We start from the raw sequence: 20,366 nt of genomic DNA, 5'->3' as shown, positions 1-20,366 counted from the left end.
GAGGTTGAGGAGGGTCTCTGGAATGCCTGGGCCCCCAGATTGAGAGATAGTGTGGTGGTGGATGGGAAGAGGGACCCCGCTGTGGTCTGAGTTGATGTCCAGGTACCTCTAATGGTAGTAATAATAATGATGATGATGATGATCATCAATCGTATTTATTGAGCGCTTACTATGTGCAGAGCACTGTACTAAGCGCTTGGGAAGTACAAATTGGCAACATATAGAGACAGTCCCTACCCAACAGTGGGCTCACAGTCTAAAAGGGGGAGACAGAGAACAAAACCAAACATACTAACAAAATAAAATAAATAGAATAGCTATGTACAAGTAAAATAAATAAATAAATAAATAGAGTAATAAATATGTACAAACATGTATACATATATACAGGTGCTGTGGGGAAGGGAAGGAGGTAAGATGGGGGGGATGGAGAGGGGGATGAGGGGGAGAGGAAGGAAGGGGCATGATGGAAGGAAGGGAATGATGATATTTGTTAAACACTTATTGTATGTCAGGCACTGTTCTAAGCTCTGGAGTAGGTACAAGATAGTCAGGTTGGACAAAGTCCCTATCCCACATGGGGCTCACTATCTTAATCCCCATTTTACATATGAGGTCAATGAGGCCCAGAGAAGTGAAGTGACTTGCCCAAGGTCACACAGCAGACAAGCGATGGAGCCGGTATTAGAACCCAGATCCTTCTGACTTGCAGGCCCAAGCTCTATCCACTAGGCCATGTAATTAACCGGCAGGGCTAAATGGTTTTTTTTTTCCTGACTGGTCTATTGAATTCTGAAGGCCTTGGCAACCCTAGCTCGAGGAACGTTTGGCTATGAAGCCAAATGAGTAAAAGTGGTCATTCCTTAGTGTCTGTCTTTGAGGTGCTCAGACTATCTCCAGGATCCTTGGGCTTAATAAAATTGAATCATGAATCACCATTCTCCGTGAAATCCATCAAAGCAGCAGGTCCCACCACAGTTTCCGACTGCTCCCAAGTGGTTTGTACCAGAACCAGCAATCTCATCCCCTAATAAAAGTCATTCTGGTATTGGTAAAGTGACTACTATGTGCCAAACATTAAGCCATACTATACAACCAAATCAACCAGTCAATTCTATTTATTGAGTGCTTATTTAGTGCAGAGCACTATACTAAGTGCTTGGGAGAGAACAATACATCACAATAAGTAGACACTTTCCCTTCCCACAATGAGCTTAATCTAGGGGGAGCTCACTGTCTAGAAGAAAGGGAGAAATTTATTTAATCCCCATTTTATGACGAGGAAGTTGAGGCTCTGCTAAGCTAAATAACTTGCCCAAGATCACCCAAACAAGGATCAATCAATCAGTTGCGGTTATTGAGTGCTTACTCTGTGCATAGCTCTGTACTAAGTGCTTGGGAGCATATTCATTCATTCAATCACATTTATTGAGCGCTTACTGTGTGCAGAGAACTGGACCAACCACTTGGGAAGTACAAGTTGGCAACATATAGAGATGGTCCCTACCCAACAATGGGCTCACAGTCTAGAAAGGGGAGACAGACTAACAAAACAAAACATATTAACAAAATAAAATAAATAGAATAGTAAATATGTACAAGTAAAATAGAGTAATAAATCTGTGCAAACATATATGCAGGTGCTGTGGGGAGGGGAAGGAGGTAGGGCTGGGGGGATGGGAGGGGGAAAGGAAGGAGGGGGCTCAGTCTAGGAAGGCCTCCTGGAGGAGATGAGCTCTCAGTAGGAATAATGACATTTATTAAGCGTTTACTATGTGCAAAACACTGTTCTAAGTGCTGGGGAGGTTACAAGGTGATCTGGTTGTCCCATGGGGGCTCACAGTCTTAATCCCCATTTTACAGATGAGGTAACTAAGGCACAGAGAAGTTAAGTGACTTGCCCAAGGTCACACAGCTGACAATTGGTGGAGCCGGGATTTGAACCCATGACCTCTGACTCCCAAGCCCGTGCTCTTTCCACTGAGCCACGCTGCTTCTCATATAGTATATAGTATAAAGTATATAGTACATAGTATAAAGGAGTTGGTAGACACGTTCCCTGTCCACAACAAGATTAGAGCCTAGAGTCAGTTTGTAACTGTTAGTCTACAGTCTAATAACGGTGATGAAAATGACAATCATGATAACAATGACAATAATGATTGTGGCATTTATTAAGTGCTTAGCCCTGGGGTAGATTAGACATAGTCTCGGCCCCACATAGGGCTCCCAGTCTAATGGGGAGGGAGACCAGGTATTTGATCCCCATTTTACAGATGAAGAAACTGAGGCCCGGAGAGGTTAAGTGACTTGTCCAAAGTCAAACAGCAGGCCAATGGCAGAGCCAGAATTAGAACCCAGGTATTCTCTATTGTTATTCTATTCCTCCACCTCTAAGAAAGTTTTGTGCTCCTCAGCCTTCAAGCAGCTAGGCTGTATTTTACCTGAGGCTAATGTTCTTAGTCAGAAAGGAACAAAATCCAATTACACGTGTCTCACTTCATCCATGTGCCCTTCCTTCCCCCTTCCATACTCTCCCTTCCCCGGCTTTTTTTCTATTTTTTCAGTCGGCCATTCTGATGGCTAAACAGCAGGTATAGAGGAGCTAGTTATAGGTGATGTCAAAACTGGGTAAACTAATAAACCGTCCCCCAGCAGATCTGCTAGAATTTCGTGGCCCAGCTGTCTGGCACACACAACACCTTTTACAGCTCTTCTCATTCACCAACCATTTTCCTCCAGTCCAGAATCTCCTAGGCTCTGTCTATCAGCATTACTGGCAGTTTTCATGCTGCATGTCAACCCTCCACCTTCATTTTGGCCTCGGGAATCTAATTTTCATTTGCGGACTTGCTAGGGTCCGGGGTTTCTGTCATAAAGCACTCCTTGGAGAGTTTTCTCTAGACTGTGAGCTTCTTGTCGACTAACTTTATTGTATTGTCCTCTTCCAAGCTCTTAGTACAGTGCTAATGATGGTAGGTACTGAGTAAGCTCAGGATGAAACACTGGCCAATTGCTGTCTCTGAAGGGTCATTTGGAGAGGACTAGAATCCCTTGATAGCTTGGAAATGGCTGCTCCTAAGGTGACGGTGGTATCATACTTGTAAAAAAAAAAAAATGTTCCTCTCTGCCCTACTCCTCTACTATCAGTAATTTTGTTTGTAATTTTAGGAAAGCGTGACCATGTTCTCAAGAGATTAGGAAATCAGAGGAGTCAGATAGAAATCAGAGTTCTCTGATGTGGGTCACCTTGAATAAACTTCCTTTCCTTTGCACGATGCAGCAGTTCCGATAGGCTGGACCACGAGTCTGATTTACCAGGGGCCTTTAGAGCAGTGGGTGAAAAGTATTCAAGCACTGTGGGTAGGAACTAAAGGACCCAAAGTGCACCTGTTGTTGGGTAGGGACCGTCTCTATATGTTGCCAGCTTGTACTTCCCAAGCGCTTAGTACAGTGCTCTGCGCACAGTAAGCGCTCAATAAATACGATTGAATGAATGAATGAATGAAAGTCCCCAGCCTCTCTGACTGTTCTTTCCCTGTTCTTCACTCTCAACCTGTAACCTTCCTCCTTAGAAGCCAAGATCTGGGTGAGCTTCCTGATGTCGGATGTTTTAACAGAATGGAAGGAATACAACAAGTGGAAGAGACCATAGTCACTTCTTTATGGTATTTAAGTCCTCACGATGTGCTAGGCACTGTGCTAAGCACTGGGGTAGGTACAAGTTAATCAGGTTGGACACAGCCCCTGTCCCACATAGGGCTCACCGTCTTAATCCCCCTTTTACTGATGGGGTAACTGAGGGTCAGAGAAGTGAAGTGACTTGCCCAAGATCACACAGCTGACAAGTGGCACAGACAGAATTAGAACCCAAGTCTAGAGAAGAGAAGCAGCATGGCTCAGTGGAAAGAGCACGAGCTTTGGAGTTCAAATCCCAGCTCCGCCATTTGTCAGCTGGGTGACTTTGGGCAAGTCACTTAACTTCCCTGTGCCTCAGCTCCCTCATCTGTAAAATGGGGATGAAGACTGTGAGCCCCCGTGGGACAATCTGATCATCTTGTAACCTCCCCAGTGCTTAGAACAGTGCTTTGCACATAGTAAGCGCTTAATAAATGCCATTATTATTATTATTATTATTATGTCCTTCTGACTCTCAGGCCAATACTCTATCTATGAGACCACACTGATTCTCTGTTTCTATTCCACTAGGACTGTCAGCTTCTTGAGGGCAGGAATTGTTTTAGCCAACTCTGTGGTATTGTAGTCTCCCAAAGGCTTAGTATTCATTCATTCATTCAATCGTGTTTATTGAGTGCTTACTGTGTGCAGAGCACTGTACTAAGCACTTGGGAAGTACAAGTTGAATGGTGTTCTGCACACAGTAAGCACTCAATCAATGCCACCAAGTGATTGGTCCTCTGTCTCTGCCCCCTTTTGGAGCTCAGCATTGGACGATCTTCCTCCCTACACAACTCTTTTTCTCCTCAGCCTTTCCTTCACCTCAGTATTTCAGCCGAGACCCGCAAAGATATCTTCTGTCCAGATCTGGGTTACCCTGACTAGAGCTCCTAAAATGGGGCACCTCCCAACCCCTCCGGAAGCCGTGACACACATGGTCCTCCTTCCTGTCCCTCTCATCCATCTTCCCTGTCGGCAGCTGATAGATCCATTGTTGAAGCACTGGATGTCTCACTTCTGATCCCCTCATTACATGGGGATCTATCAGGTGGGGAGTGGACCAAATGGGGTGTGAGCAAAGCAGAAAAGTGTCCTACCAGCTTTACCCTTTCTCCTTGCCACCGACCCCTTTCCCACGTCCTCCCTCTGTCCTGAAACTCCTTCCCCATCCATCTACACCAGACCACCACTCTCCCCACCTTCAAAGCATTATTAAGGTTACATCTCTTCCAAGAAGCCTTCCCCCACTGAGACCCTCTTTTCCCCGATCCACTCTCATTCATTCATTCATTCAATCAATCGTATTTATTGAGCACTTACTGTGTACAGAGCACTATACTAAGCGCTTGGGAAGTACAAGTTGGCAACATATAGAGACGGTCCCTACCCAACAACGGGCTCACAGTCTAGAAGGGGGAGACATACGACAAAACAAAACATATTAACAAAATAAAATAGAATAGTAAATCTGTACATCGCCTATGCACCTAGATCTGTACCCTGTATTCACCCCACCCTCGGCCCCACAGCACTTATGTATATATCTGTAAATTATTTATATTGATGTCTGTTTTCCTGCTCTATACTGTACGCTCATTGTGGGCAGAGAATGTCCACCAACTCTGTTATATTGGGCTCTCTCAAGCGCTTAGTACAATGCCTTGCATATAGTAAGCACTCAATAAGTACGATTGACGGATCGATTGATCCCCGTTGATTCCCAACCCGGTTTCCATGGAGACTCATAGCAGTAGAGTCGTCCTTGTCTATGCTCTTACATCTTTGCCTCACTCTGGTAAGGAACTTTCTCTGTGGGCAGTGGGGGCCTCTTGCTAGTAGGTTGGCTATCAGCAAGGAAAGCAGTGTAGTCTACTGGAAAGATCCGGAGCCTGGGAGTCATGGAGTTTGACACAAGAGTATGTGCTCTGGATGTACCATAATTATTATTAGAAAAATAAAAGGAGGTGGGTCCCCTCCCTCCCTCCCTCCTTGCATTTGATCTCTCCTGACAACTGAAGGGAGATCCAATAGAAATTTCTCAAACAGTAATAAGAATAATGTGGCATTTGCTAAGCACTTACTATGCGCTTATGTTGCCAACTTGTACTTCCCAAGCACTTAGTACAGTGCTCTGCACACAGTAAGCGCTCAATAAATATGATTGAATGAATGAATGAATGAATGTGCCAGGCACTGTACTGGAGAAGCAGAGTGGCTCAGTGGAATGAGCACAGGCTTTGGAGTCAGAGATCATGGGTTCAAATCCCAGCTCTGCCAATTGTCAGCTGTGTGACTTCAGGCAAGTCACTTAACTTCTCTGTGCCTCAGTTACCTCATCTGTAAAATGTGGATTAAGATTGTGAGCCCCCCGTGGGACATCTTGATCACCTTGTAACCTCTCCAGCGCTTAGAACAGTGCTTTGCACATAGTAAGCACTTAATAAATGCCATTATTATTATTATTACTAAGCGCTGGAGTAGATACAAGATAATAGGTTTGGGCACAGTCTCTGTCCCACACAGGGCTCCCAGTCTCAATCCCCATTTTACAGATTAGGAAGCTGAGGCCCAGAGAAGCAAAGTGACTTGCACAAGGTCACACAGCAGACAAGAGGCAGAGCTGGGAGTAGAACCCAGGTGATTCTGAACCCAGGCCCATGCTCTATCCACTAGGCCACGCCGTTTCTCAACCATCATCATCATCAATCGTATTTATTGAGCGCTTACTGTGTGCAGAGCACTGTACTAAGTGCTTGGGAAGTACAAGTTGGCAACATATAGAGACAGTCCCTACCCAACAGTGGGCTCACAGTCTAAAACCAAACACTCCAGCTCAGGCCAGGTGACCTGCGGACGTCTCTTCCCACCAGGGTGGAAGACGTGCGGTGACGGTTGGTCCCTAGGCCCGACCCCGAGGGTACCGCTGAAGGACGGGTCTTCCCTTCCTTGTTTTGCAGCCCCCAGTCCATCCCAGACCGCCTGCGGATCCGCGTGAACAGGATTAGTTTACAGGACTACGAGGGACTGCACTACGACAAGGAGAAGCTCCGGGAAGCTTGTAAGTCGAGCGCTTGGCTCTGCCAGCTGCCCCGAGGCCTCTGGTCCCTCCTGGAGGGTTGAGGGGTGAAGGGATGGGTGGTGGCAAGAGCATTTAATAAGCACTTACTGAGGGCAGAGCGCTCGACTAAGCGCTGGGTTGGAGGGAGCATAAGGGTGGGACGGTCCCTGACCCTCAAGGAGTCGAGCGTATAAGTAGTGAAATGATGAAAACACTAAAACGGCGGAGACTAGAACACATGCAGCATGTGAGAGTAGCAAAGTGATTCTACTAGAAAAAGCCCAGGTCTGGGAATCAGAGGATCTGGATTCTCAGCCCGGCTCTGCCTCTTGTCTGCTGTGTGACCTTGGGCAAGTCACTTTACTTCTCTGGGCCTTGGTTTCCTCATCTGTAAAATGGGGATTCAATCCTACTCCCTCCTATTGCGCTCCCATGTGGGGCAGGGATTGGGAGTCAGAAGGACCTGGGTCCTAATCGTGGCTCTGCCAGCTGTCGGCTCTGTCATCTTGGGAAAGTCACTTAATTTCTCTGTGCATCAGTTACCTCATCTGCAAAATGGGGAATAAGACTGTGAGCCCCATTTGGGACAGGGACTATGTCCCCAGCACTTAGTCCAATGCCTGACACATTGTAAGCACTTAACAAATAACATATTTGAAAAAACGAAACGAAACAAAAAACCCGAGAGAATCTGACAGGACCTCATGGGGAGAAAAGAAGGGGAAACTTACCCTTCTGCGGAAGGTGAGGTGAAGCAGGGGATTGTGGGCCAAGTTAGCTTTCCTCTAGCTGGGATTTAAGCTGTCACATTTGAGGTGCAAGTATAGCAGGCAATCGCAGTCCTGGTTTTACATGATTAAAAATAAATCCTGTTCCTTGATGACGGTCAGGGTCATTAATCAATGCAAGACATGGCTGTTTGCGATAACAGTTTAATAGTCTTGTTCCTGAGTCTGAATCATTATTCATATTAAATTACAAACATGGATGTTTGTTGCGTAACAAAACTGCTGCTTTTTTCCTAATACAGATTTCACTGGTAATTAGAGTATGGTGGTACTTTACATTGCTTTGCTTATTTTGCTGGAGGGAGAGAGACAAGGGGAGAAAGAGGGATTGAGGGAGGAAGGGAGAGAGGAAGAAATGGGGGGAGAAGGAGGGAGGGAGAGAGGAAGGGAGGAAGGAAGAAAGGGAGGGACGGGGAAGGGGGAGGGAGAAGGAGAGGGGAGGTGAGAAGGAGGGAGGAAGGGAGAGAGAGAGGAAAGGGGGAAGGAGGAGAGAGAGAGAGGAAAGGGGTAGGGAGGAGAGGGAGAGCGAAGGAGAGGGAAGGAGGGAAAGGAGGAGAGAAGATGGGAGGAGGGAGGGAGAAGAGGAGAGGAAAGGAGGGAGGAAGGGAGAGAGAGAGGAAAGGGGAAGGGAGGAGAGGGAGAGCGAAGGAGAGGGAAGGAGGGAAAGGAGGAGAGAAGACAGGAGGAGGGAAGGAGAAGAGGAGAGGGAAGGAGGCAGGGAGAGAAGAGAGAGAGAAAGAGGAAGACAGGGAGATGTGTCTCTGCTCTCTGTCTCCCCACCTCATCCTCCTTCCTTTCACACCTCTGTCATTATCAGTCCCTTCAAAATGGCAGAACTGAGAAGGCTGGACACCGTCACCGGCTCCTGTTGGTAAATTTCTGCCATAATTAAAGCAATCTTCTTCATCCCTGGGCTGATGGGATTGGTTGCAAGACAATGATGGTGAATTGCAGAAGGGAATTAGCTATTAAATTTAAACTGAGCACTTAGTGAACCACAAAGACGGGACCAGTTTTAAGAAGGGGTTGGGGGGAAGCAAAACCAAGATATACCACTCCAGTGATAATGGTTGCAAATCGCAAATCAGTCCTTTGGACTGAATGATGCCTCTCAGCAGGTCTCTGCTCTCCCAGCTAAGAATCGTATTTTCTAGGAAAGAGGGCAATCAGACTCTTGGTAAATCTGTTTTATCTTTACCTTTGCGAAAAGTCTTTTTTTTCCCTTGGCAAAAGCACATATTTCTGATCCCGGATTTGCTGAGTCCCATGGGAAACCTGGTAAATTCAGTGCCCGGCTCTTGACCTCACTCGCCCAAGCTCCTCAGCCTTCTCAGATCTCAGTTGCCAATTTATGCCCTGCTAATGGATCATAGATAACCGATCATAAACCACACTATCTTTGAGGAGGGCTGTGTCTTCCCTTCTTAGTGGGGAGCCACGAGGCTGTCATCTTTGAGGGGAGCTGCATGGCCCCTATTTTTGTAGAAAGCAGCATGGATCCCATCTGCTTAAAGTCCTGGGGCTCTCCAGGCCAGAAGTAGCCCCTGGTAGGCACCCCTGAGCTCCAAGGGCTTGGGGCATATTCCAACTGGTTCCAGAAGGCTAAGACATCCCCAGCCATTTGAGTTAGTGCTTGGCGACATTTTCAAAAGAGTGTGGGAGAGTTCTCTCCCAAGCCAGGTCACCCCCCAACACACACCCTCTAGAAAAACAATAATATTGGCGATTGTGATACTTTTACTATGTGCCAAGCACTGTTCTAAGCCCTGGGGTAGATACAAGGGAACCAGGCCGGACACAGTTGCTGTATCATATGGGGCTCACATTCTTAATCCCCATTTTGCAGATGAAGTAACTGCAGCACAAAGAAGTGAAGTGAGTTGTCCAAGGTCACACAGCAGTCATGTGGCAGAGCCAGGATTAGAATCCTCATCCTTTGACTTCCACACACTTTTTCCACTAGGCTAGTGAGTTCAGAAGCCACGGAGGACCACCCAGAACTCCCTCCATCCCTGAGGAGGGGAAAGGGATTGTCTCTATTTGTTGCCAAATTGTACTTTCCAAGCACTTAGTACAGTGCTCAGCACACAGTAAGAGCTCAATAAACACTATTGAATGAATGAATCCCCCAGCTAGGGACTAGTCCCAGCCCACTAGTTGCTCTCCCTAGTGTAGTGATGGCTGTATCTGCCTGGGAATGGCTCACCTGATTATCTTGTCTCTGACATGCAGCAAGCATTAAATAAAGACAATAATAAATACCACAATATATCATCCTGCAAGACAGAAGCACACTTGGATCCAGGCTGGATCAGAGGAGCATTGCTACTTGGTAGTGCCATAGATTCAGTCATGGGGTGCAGCATGGCTTTGTGGAAAGAGCACAGGTTTGGGGCTCAGAGGTCATGGGTTCTAATCCTGGCTCATCCACTTATCAGCTGTGTGACTTTGGGCATGCCACTTAACTTCTCTGTGCCTCAGTTACCTCATCTGTAAAACGGGGATTAAGACTGTGAGCCCCACATGGGACAACCTGATTACCTTGTATCTACTCTAGTGTTTAAAACAGTGCTTAGCACATAGTAAGTGCTTAACAAATACTATCATTATTATTAAATGAATCTACCAGTTGTGTTTATAATTTTTTAAATGGTATTTAAGTACTTACTATATGCCAACTAATGCATCAATCATATTATTGAATGTTTACTGTGCGCAGGGCACTGTACTAAGCATTTGGGTGAGTACAATATAAACAAATTGGTAGACATGTTGCCTGCTCACAGTGAGCTTACAGGTAGGTACAAGATAACTGGGTTGAATACAGACTCTGTCCATATAGGGCTCATAGTCTTAATCTCTATTTTACAGATGAGATAACTGACACAGAGAAGTTAAGTAACTTGTCCAAGGTCACACAGCAGATAAGTGGCACAGCTGGGATTAGAAGCCAGTTTGAGCCAGGGGGACAGACACCACTAATAATTGTGGCATTTGTTAAGTGCTTACTAAGTGCCAAACATTGTACTAAGCACTGGAGTAGATACAAGATAATGAGGTTGGACACAGTCCCTGTCCCACAAAGGGCTCCTAGTCTTGTGGATCCCAGACATTACCTGTCTCAGGTGCCTCCCTCAGGGGCATCCAAGTTATAGCCCCCTGCATCCTAACCTCCTTCCAGGCCTCCTGTGATGCTGACACACAGAGAAGGGATTGATGCAATTATGTGCTGGGGAGTACGTTTGGAGAGTGGTCTTTATTATAAAGAACTGTTTCATTGGGTTATCAAATAGAGATTTTCCATCAGGGTGGAAAGGAAGACAAGGACTGTGACTTTCAACAACAAGTAGTTGACTGGGTGACACATTTCAGACGGGGGCGAGGCGGGCGAAGCGGTGAGAGCCACAGCAGTGCATCCTAGGTAAGGATGGAGGGGTCGCCTCACTCAGGAGGGCTGAAATCTGGCCAGCCTCACTGCAGCAGGATGTCTGAAGAGACAGAGCTGTAACCTAAAGAGTGACTGTTTTGGGAAGTGGGGGTGGATACTTTGGGGTCCGGGGGAGGTGTTAGCCGGTGGCCATGTCATTAGCAACTTACTCTGCAGTTCCATCTTCGAGATTCATTCGATCATATTTATTGAGCGCTTACTGTGTGCAGAGCACTGTACTAAGCACTTGGGAAGTACAAGTCGGCAACACGTAGAGACGGTCCCTACCCAACAGCGGGCTCATGGCGGGCGCTGACTTTTAAAATGACACACCCCATAGATGCCATGCAACGCCTCTCAACAGAATTGTGTCACCTTTATCCCCGAGAGCCACTCCGCTCACTGCCTTTTGAGATCTAGTTTAGGGCAGTGGTGGTCTCCCCTCTCTCTCCAACTAGAATAAGTCATTACCTGATTCTCATGTTAGGTTTTTTTCCCTCTCTCGGAATCACCCATCAACTTTCAACTTCTGCCTTTTTTTCCTCTGGAAAGGCCAGTTGAGAACAATGGCCTCTGTGAGCCCCAATCTTTCACCCTGTGCTGTTAGGGGGATTAGCAGGACAATCAGGTTTGGACAAGATTAAAAGTTACTCGAGGCCTGAAAGGGATTGGGTGGATTACTTTTCTGGAATGTTGTCATCATCATCAATGTATTTATTGAGCACTTAATGTGTGCAGAGCACTGTACTAACTGCTGGGGAGAGTACAATAGAATAAGTACGTGCCTTTTCTGCTCTGGAGAAATTTACAATCCCGTAATGGGGAATATTTAGAATATTCAGAAGACAGTCTCAAGGAGTGAAATGTGCTAATGAATGGCAAATGATAAGCAAAACTTGCAAGCTATGGTATTTATTGAGGGTTTACTGTGTGTACTGTATTAAGTACTCTGCACACAGTAAGTGCTCAGGAAATATGACTGATTGTACTAAGCACTTGGGAGAATACAGTATAGCAGAATTGCATTGTACCCACTCCACTTACTCTGAGACCTGCTTGGCTTTGTTCACTGGGATTAGAAAAAAGAGTTCTGTTTCTCTTTCCTAGTGACACAGTCATAAAGAAAGATATAGACGAGAGCAACGAAAATGTGAAAAGCAAGCCCGGCTAACAAGCCATTTCATTATCCCTGTAGGAACGCCCAAAGGAACCTATTAAGATTTTTCCCTCTGACGTTTCTTCATAATGGAAGTTTGAGAGCTAGAACATGAAGTGTAATAATCTGGATGGTCCCAACTCAGAGTAAATAAATTTTGCTCTCCTTGCTTGCTTGAAATACTGATTTGATTCTATCCACTGCTTCATCTATTTTTCCCCCCCTCTAACAACTCAACATTCGAAACTGGTGAAGATTAATCTCCGCCCTGTAGGAGGTAGACATCTCATTTGGAAATCCTTCTAGGCAATTAAATAATGTCAGTCTGTCCTCTGAAGGGCACAGACATTGTCGTATGAGTCTCTCTCGCTCTTCTTTCTTTCTCCTTCTAATTATTTTCCTTTGGCAGTGTTTATCTAGGATGCTCTGTTGACTTGTCCCTACCTCTTTGTTTTTTTTCTCTCTTCTTCTATTTGCTTATTTCCTGTATTTGGTTTAGGGAGGGGTTAGAGGGTATATCTTCATGTTAAAGAACAAAGGGAAAATTTCCCTATTGCACCCCACCCTGCCTTTCCTTTAATACAAATCAATCCCTTTTGTGTCCAGAAGTTGAGAAGCTTTTTATTAATTCCGGTCCAGATGCATTTTTTTTCCCCCACAGGCAGCCCTCTGACTCTGTCCTTCCTTCAAGGGTTTGGCAGACATGCTTCTATCCCTAAGCCAGGATTGGCTTATAATAATGGTATTTGTTAAGTGTTTATTATGTACTAATTATTGTACTAATAATTATTGTACTCATTATTGTACTATTGTACTAATTGTACTGTTTATTGTCTCCCCCTTTTAGACTGTGAGCCCAATGTTGGGTAGGGACTGTCTCTATATGTTGCCAATTTGTACTTCCCAAGCTCTTAGTACAGTGCTCTGCACATAGTAAGTGCTCAATAAATACGATTGATTGATTGATTGATACTAAGCACTGGGGTAGATACAAAATAACAAATTGGAAGACACAGCTCTTGTCCCACACAGGGCTAGCAGACTATGCAGGAGGGAGAACAGGTGTTAAATTCTTGTTTTACAGATGAGGAAGTGGAAACACTTAGAAGTTTAATCAAGGGCATATAGCCAGCAAGTGGCAGAGCCGGGATTAGACTCCCAGACATGTGCTCTTTCCACAAGGCCATACTCTTCTCAAAGCCCACTTATAGCAGCAAGTGCCATTGCTGTGCTGGAATGCCATAGGCCATGGTCTTGAATGATGGACAGGTATCTCTGTGTGTGGCCTTTATATTTTTGGCTTAGGCCAAACTAATTTGTCTTCGAAGCAGAAGTTAATCTTCCTCCTTAGTTTCATTTTATCTCCTTATATAATGATAATTTGGCCTTGTGTGTATCTGCACAATGTTGGGTGGATTTCAGCAGCCTTTGATAAATCTAGAAGTTTTGTAATTTCAGGGAGAAAGGTGAAATGGTTTGGTCTTTGTTGAGGGGCTTTAGGCAAAGATTAGTCCAGCTTCACTGGGCGCCGTTAGTGTGTTTTGGGAGAAATCGCTCAATGGGGTGTGACCCACCTGGGACGTCTACTCAAAAGGTGATGCCTCAGTCAATCATATTAATTGATGATGGTGGTATTCGTTAAGTGCTTACTATGTGCCAAGCACTGTTCTAAGCGCTGGAGTGCTTACAGTTTGCAGAGCACTGTATTAAGCACTCTGGAGAGTACAGCCTCTTTATTAAATGTCAGTCAAAAAACCCCACAAGATAGCGTGTCTCACACACACACACAAAAAATTTAGTGTGTATTATACATTATTTATATTAATGTCTGTCTCCTCCTCTAAACTGTAAGCTTGTTGTGGGCAGGGACCGTTTCTACCAACTCTGTTGGGAGGAGCCCGGGTGTCTGGATTTTCTAAATCTTCGGACCTTCCTAAATGATCTCACCGAAACTTGCTTTGCTGGAGATTTGAGTGCCTGCACTGAACCTGCTTAGGCTGCATATTTGTTGGAGGTCTTTAGGTTTCGTTCTCCAAATCCCATAGTGATCGCAAATGGGGAAATGATGAAGTCTTTGTCTTTCCATGGTGTTAATTCACCGGGTTCTAGCACCTTGGGGTCTGGCATTATGGCATGCCCAGCCGGCTGCAGACGTTTTCCTTTATTCCCAATCTGGTAGTTTCAGGTGGATTTAATTTTTAATTTCTTACTCTGTGTCAAGTATTGTTCCAAGTGTGGGTTAGATACAAGTTAAGATACAAGTTGAGAAGCAGCATGGCTCAGTGGAAAGAGCATGGGCTTGGGAGTCAGAGGTCATGGGTTCAAATCCCAGTGCCGATGCTTGTCAGCTGTGTGACTTAGGGCAAGTCACTTCACTTCTCTGTGCCTCAGTTACCTCATCTGTAAAATGGGGATTAAGATTGTGAGCCCCGTGCCTCAGTTACGTCATCTGTAAAATGGAGATTAAGATTGTGAGCCCCGTGCCTCAATTACCTCGTCTGTAAAATGGGGATTAAGATTGTGAGCCCCACATGGGACAACCTGATCACCTTGTATCCTCCCCAGTGCTTAGAACAGTGCTTTGCACACAGTAAGTGCTTAACAAATACCAAAATTATTATTATTAATAATATTAATCAGGTCAGACCTAGTCCCTGTCCCACACAGGGCTCACAGTCTAAGTGGGAGAGAGAATGGACAGTGAATCCTTGTTTTACAGATGAGGTAACTGAGACCCAGAGAAGTTAAGTAACTTGCCCCATGTCTCACAGCAGGCATGTGGCGGAGCTGGGATCAAAACCCAGGCCTGTACTAGTGGGGGAATTCGATTCTCCAGACCTCACAAAGAAGATTTTAAACTCTAGACTGTAAGCTCGTTGTGGGCAGGGAATGTGTCCATTATTGCTATGTTGTACTCTCCCAAGCGCTTAGTACAATGCTCTGCACCCATTAAGTGCTCAATACATAGGGTTGAATGAATGAAGACTTTGCCATTCCCATGACCCCTCATGGACTCCTCATTCATTCAGCCGGTCAGTGTGTTTGAGGGCTTACTGTGTGCAGAGCACTGTACTAAGTGTTGGGCGAGTAGAACATGATAGAATTGGTAGTCACATTCCCTGCCTAGAAGGGGCTTACAATCTAGAGGTGCTTTCATTTGGGGATTCAACCATCAGGGCGTCTGCCCCAAAAGGATTGAGATTCTACCAGGGTGGGCTCCAGGCTTTAAACAGCGAGTGATGCTCAGGGCTTCAGAGCATGAAGGAGTAATTGTTGTTATTATTATCATTATATTTAAATGCTTACTATGTATCAAACACTGTTCTAAGTGCTGGGGTAAGTATCAGTTAGTCTGGGACATTCGCAGACTTCCTCCGCACATTCGCCAAGCTAGCTCTCTTCCTCCCTTCAAAGCCCTACTGAGAGCTCACCTCCTCCAGGAGGCCTTCCCACACTGAGCCCCCTCCTTCCTCTCCCCCTCCTCCCTCTCCCCATCCCCTCCTCCTTACCTCCTTCCCCTCCCCACACCACCTGTATATATGTTTGTACAGATTTATTACTCTATTTTACTTGTACGTATTTACTATTCTATTTATTTTATTTTGTTAATATGTTTTGTTTTGATGTCTGTCTCCCCCCTCTAGACTGTGAGCCCGTTGTTGGGTAGGGACCGTCTCTATATGTTGCCAACTTGTACTTCCCAAGCGCTTAGTACAGTGCTCTGCAAACAGTAAGCGCTCAATAAATACAATTGAATGAGTGAATGAATGGGACTCCTTGTCCCACACGGGGCTCACAGTCTAAGTAGGAGGGAGAACAGGCTTTGAATCTCCATGTTACAGTTGAGGAAACTGAGGGATAGAGCAGTGAGGTGATTTGCCCAAGGTCACGCAGAAAGTAATTGGCTGGATCGGGATGAGAACCCAGGCCTATACTCTTTTCACTAGGCTGTGCTGTGTCTCTGTTGATGTAACTACTCAGGGATGTAGGATAGAGCGGTGGGAAGGAATTTGACGTGATCAGTTTCCTGGCCCCCTTCTCCTGCAGTTATTCCGAAGAAGAGACTCCCCTAGGGGAATGCACAGGTCTTCTCTCTCTCTCGGCAATTTAGATGGGGCGTCTGGTAATTTTCTTGTTGCATCCTAGAACAGGAGGCAGGTCACTCTATCTTCAAGTAGAAGCAGGGGTTTGCTTTGTGGCCCCCAGAGAGACAGAGACAGGTGGAGAGACCGAAAAAAATGGGAAATACAAACAGCTAGAGACAGCAGGCAGAGCTGGGAGCATCCCTGCTCTGGCAGACCTATGGGAGTCTCCCTGGCTGGCTTCCTCTCCATATCTGAGGTTCCCCGGAGGGCCGTGTTTGGTTTTCTTGTTTTTCTGGTTTCCATCTGTTACTTCTTCGGCCTCTGCTTTTATCTTGTGTTTATAAATCCCGGAGTGCTATATCATAGGAGTCAACTTTCCACTGCGAGTCAGGGACAAAGGTGGAGCAGGGATCTCAGGGGAAAGGGAGGCCAGGAGGGCACTGGCTTTGGAAAGCCTCCATTTTGGGCCTCTTCGCCCCTGACTGGAAATGCTAAGTTTTTGTCAGAGCTCTGAGTTGAGCAAGTCTGGGAGTCTGGCTTAAACTGGACTCACTCTAGACTGTAAGGACATCGTGGGCAGGGAATGTGTCTGTTTATTGTTACATTGTACTCTCCCAAGTGCTCTACTACAATGCTGTCCACATAGTAAGTGCTCAGTAAATACGACTGAATGCTTGACTTAAACAGCTATAGGGGCCATTGCCCCTATGGGGTGGGCACCCAGGACCCTCGGTTTGGCTTCTAGCCATTGTTGATGGAGTCCTCCTTACCAGTAAGGGACCCGGGACTAAGGGCTCTGGTCAGTTAATGTTCAGCTGGGTTTCTCCAACCAGCTTATATCTCAGTAGTATTTATTGAGCACCTGCTGTGTGAATTCGTAGATACACACTAAGTCAAGGAGCATACATTGTCCAGGGAACCCAGACACTGATATAAATTAGAGAAGAGGAGGAAGAAGGAAGAGTCCATGCCCATGAATCAGGGCTTAAGTAATAGGGTAGCCAAGATAAGTACATAAGTGGTGCTAGAGTTTGAGAATACTTAAGTACTCAGGTGGCCCTGAAGGGCTGAAGAAGCAGTTGGAGGAATATAAATAAGGGGCATTTAGAAACTAATTGGGGAAGGCCTGCTAGAAGGGATGTGATTTCATAAGGGCACTGGAGATAGGGAGAGCTGCGGACTGTCGGATATAAAGGGGAGAGGAGTTTCAGGGGGCTGGGAGGGTGTAAAAAAGAGGTCAGCCATGCATGAGATGTGAACAAGGAACAAGGAAGAGGTCAGAGAACCTGGGTTCTAATGCTGGTTCTGCTGTGTGACCTTGGGCAAGTCCATTAACTTTTCTGTGCCCCAGATGCCTCATCTGTAAAATGGGGATTAAGACTGTGAGCCCTTTGTGGGACATGGACCATGTCCAACCTGATTAGGCTGTATCTATCCTAGCACTTAGTAAGCCTGGCACATAGTGAGCACTTAATAAATACCACAAAATACTCCCAAAACTCAGTGTAGGCTGGAAAGGAATGAAGGATGCAAACTGGGGTATAGAGGGAGGGGGAAAAGAATCGATTGAGTGTTTTAAAGCCGACGGTCAGAAACTGTTCCTTGACGTGGAGAAAAATGGGCAACCACTGAAGGTTTTTGAAGCATTGAGTCATGTGCCAAAGGCTATTTTATCAAAATAATCCGGGCAGCAGAGTGAAACAGACAGGAGAGGAGAGAGCCTGGAGACAGGGACCCCAGAAGGAGTCCGACCCATGAGTTAAACTGGGAGATGAAAAGTTCCTGGATGAGAGTGGTGGCTGTCTGGTTGGAGACAAAGAAGTAGATCTGGAAATGTGGTGTAAGACTGCACGATAAGCGGTGTTGCCTAATGGATAGAGCACGGGCCTGGGAGTGAGAAGGACCTGGGTTCTAATCCTGGCTCTGCTATGTGTCTTCTGTGTGACCTTGGGCAAGTCCCTTTACTGCTCTTTGACTCAGTTGCCTAATCTTTGAAATGGGAATTAAAGCTGTGTGCCCCATGTGAGACATTGACTGTATCTGACCTGATTAGGTTGCATCTACCCCAGTGCTTAGTACAGTGCCTGGCACATAGTAAATACTTAAATATCATAAAAAATGAAATAAAATAAAAACAAAACAAAAAGCATCCACCATTAGGCTGAGACTTCTACTATGGTCTGACAGCCTTCAGACTAGGATCTGTGATGTGCTGGCGGATTAGAGGTAATGCCTGCCAGTTAGTAAATGGGAGGACAGGGATGTTTGACAGCTTTTAATTCCATTTTCAGAGGCTGGACACCTCTCTGTCAGAGCTCTCAAGCAAAGAGAACTAATCAGTTTTAGAGTTTTAGACTGAGCCAGGTAAGACGTAAAGCTGGGAAGGAAAGAATCTTCAGAATACCAAATCAGGGCCGATACTAGGATCCAATGGACAGGCCAGCTAATCCGTGCCCATCATCTCTCTCACAAAAGGGAAGTGGAGCTACTCAACTTTAGCTAGAGTGGCATTATTACCTGTGTGTGGAGAAAATGATGGGAGAGTGGAGCCAGCATTGATTGGAGAGGAAATTAGAGATTAAAGCAGACATGGGAGAGAGAAAATGGATTTGTGCTTCCCATTTAGTGAAGAATTAAAAAGTAAAATTTTCAAAATGTTACCATCGCCAAAGAACATGAGCATCCCTGATTTTTAATAGCAATAATAATAATAATAATAATGATACTACTTGTTAAGAGCTTACTATGTGCCAAGCACTGTTCTAAGCACTGGGGTAGATACAAGGTAATCAGGTTGGACAAAATCCGCAACGCACACGGGGCTCACACTCTTATCTCCATTTTGCAGATGAGGTAACTGAGGCCCAGAGAAGTGAAGTGAAGTCCAAGGTCACGCAACAGATATGTGGTGGAGCTGGTATTAGAACCCAGGTCCTTCTGACTTACAGAACCGGGCTCTATCCACAAAGCCACGCTGCTTCTCAAGAGTTTTGAACTGTCAAGTCCTTTATAAAACACTTTTTTTCCTCCCCCCTTGCCCTTCAGCCCTCCCTTTGGGCATTATAGTTGTCCGAGGAGATTGTGACCTGGAGACGTGCCGAATGTACGTTGACCGCCTACATGAGGTGAGTTGGTTTGGGTGATTATTTATTGCTGATTTGCCTAGCGTTTCTCTGGATCTAGCTGGCCTGGGATGGTCAGACAGGAAGGAAAGGTGGAGGGGAAACCAAGGATATGCAAGCTACTAGTTTTAGTCAGTCAATCTTATTTCTTGAGCACTTACTGTGTGCAGAACACTGTACTAAGTGCTTGGGAGAAAATAAAACAGACACATTCCCTGCCCAGCAGGTGGGAAGCTAGGGTTAAACTGAAAGGGGAAAGAAAGCAAGAAGGACCTTATGAATAGGATTCTTTCTGGGTCTCCTAATTAATATTGCATCCACCTGCCCAACCATCCAGCCAGCCACCCACCCATCCACCCAGCCATCTATTCACCCATCCATCCACCGCCATTCTCTTCCAGAAAGGAGGCTAGCATAGCCTTGGAGCAGTTATCAGTGTTTTTAAGGGGAAAAACCTAGTGGAAATGGGAGTTACATGTAGTCAAACAAACTCTTAAAAAGACACTGCTGATTTCCTGGTACAAAAGGCAGAAGAGTCAACTAGAGAAAACACCCTTCTTGATTTGAACACCAGGAAGTAAGGAGTCCAGACAGATTCCAAAAGCAAAAGTCAGTTTCAGGGAAAGTGCCAAATTCATTGCATAATTTAGGAAACAAGATTGGGGCACTAGGAAACAATATTCCATGCCCAAAAGAATTGGCAAAGGAAAAGGACATTTCACTAGCTAAACAGTCCAAGGAGCCAAGACATAGAGGATGTGCTTTTAATAATGTGTTTTAATAAAAACAAGGAATAGGCTGAGGGAAAATGGCATCCTTGTATCAGATGGGGATGGAACACAGCGACTTTTTCACCTCTACTTATAAAGAGCCGTGATAAAGGAAATGAACAATGCATCGTTTGTGGGCTCAGGAAACCAGCTAGATTGAGTGTGAAAGAGTAGCTAGGGTGGATGCATCCTGTGACTATATGCCTTGGGGTTTTGCATCTTAGGCAAATCAACAGCAGCATCAAACAATTTCAATTGCTTGGGAGCGGAAATTCCAGGGAT

At 45.5% G+C, this 20,366-nt stretch overlaps 1 protein-coding gene across 4 annotated transcripts in view; it reads left to right on the top strand.

The window, feature by feature from the left end:
* Positions 1 to 20,366, top strand: part of DGKI (diacylglycerol kinase iota) — a 240,066-nt gene that overhangs the window by 161,201 nt on the left and 58,499 nt on the right. For all 4 annotated transcript variants that reach the window (XM_038752352.1, XM_038752350.1, XM_038752351.1 and 1 more), the window contains 2 exons: positions 6,636 to 6,736; positions 19,238 to 19,317. In XM_038752352.1, coding sequence (XP_038608280.1) covers positions 6,636 to 6,736; positions 19,238 to 19,317 — 181 coding nt within the window. The remainder of the gene's footprint in view (positions 1 to 6,635; positions 6,737 to 19,237; positions 19,318 to 20,366) is intronic.

This window comes from Tachyglossus aculeatus, chromosome 10 (genome assembly GCF_015852505.1).
Source record: "Tachyglossus aculeatus isolate mTacAcu1 chromosome 10, mTacAcu1.pri, whole genome shotgun sequence".
NCBI lineage: Eukaryota > Metazoa > Chordata > Mammalia > Monotremata > Tachyglossidae > Tachyglossus > Tachyglossus aculeatus.
The sequence above is the reverse complement of the archived record's forward strand: the minus strand, read 5'-3'. Positions and strand labels throughout refer to the sequence as shown.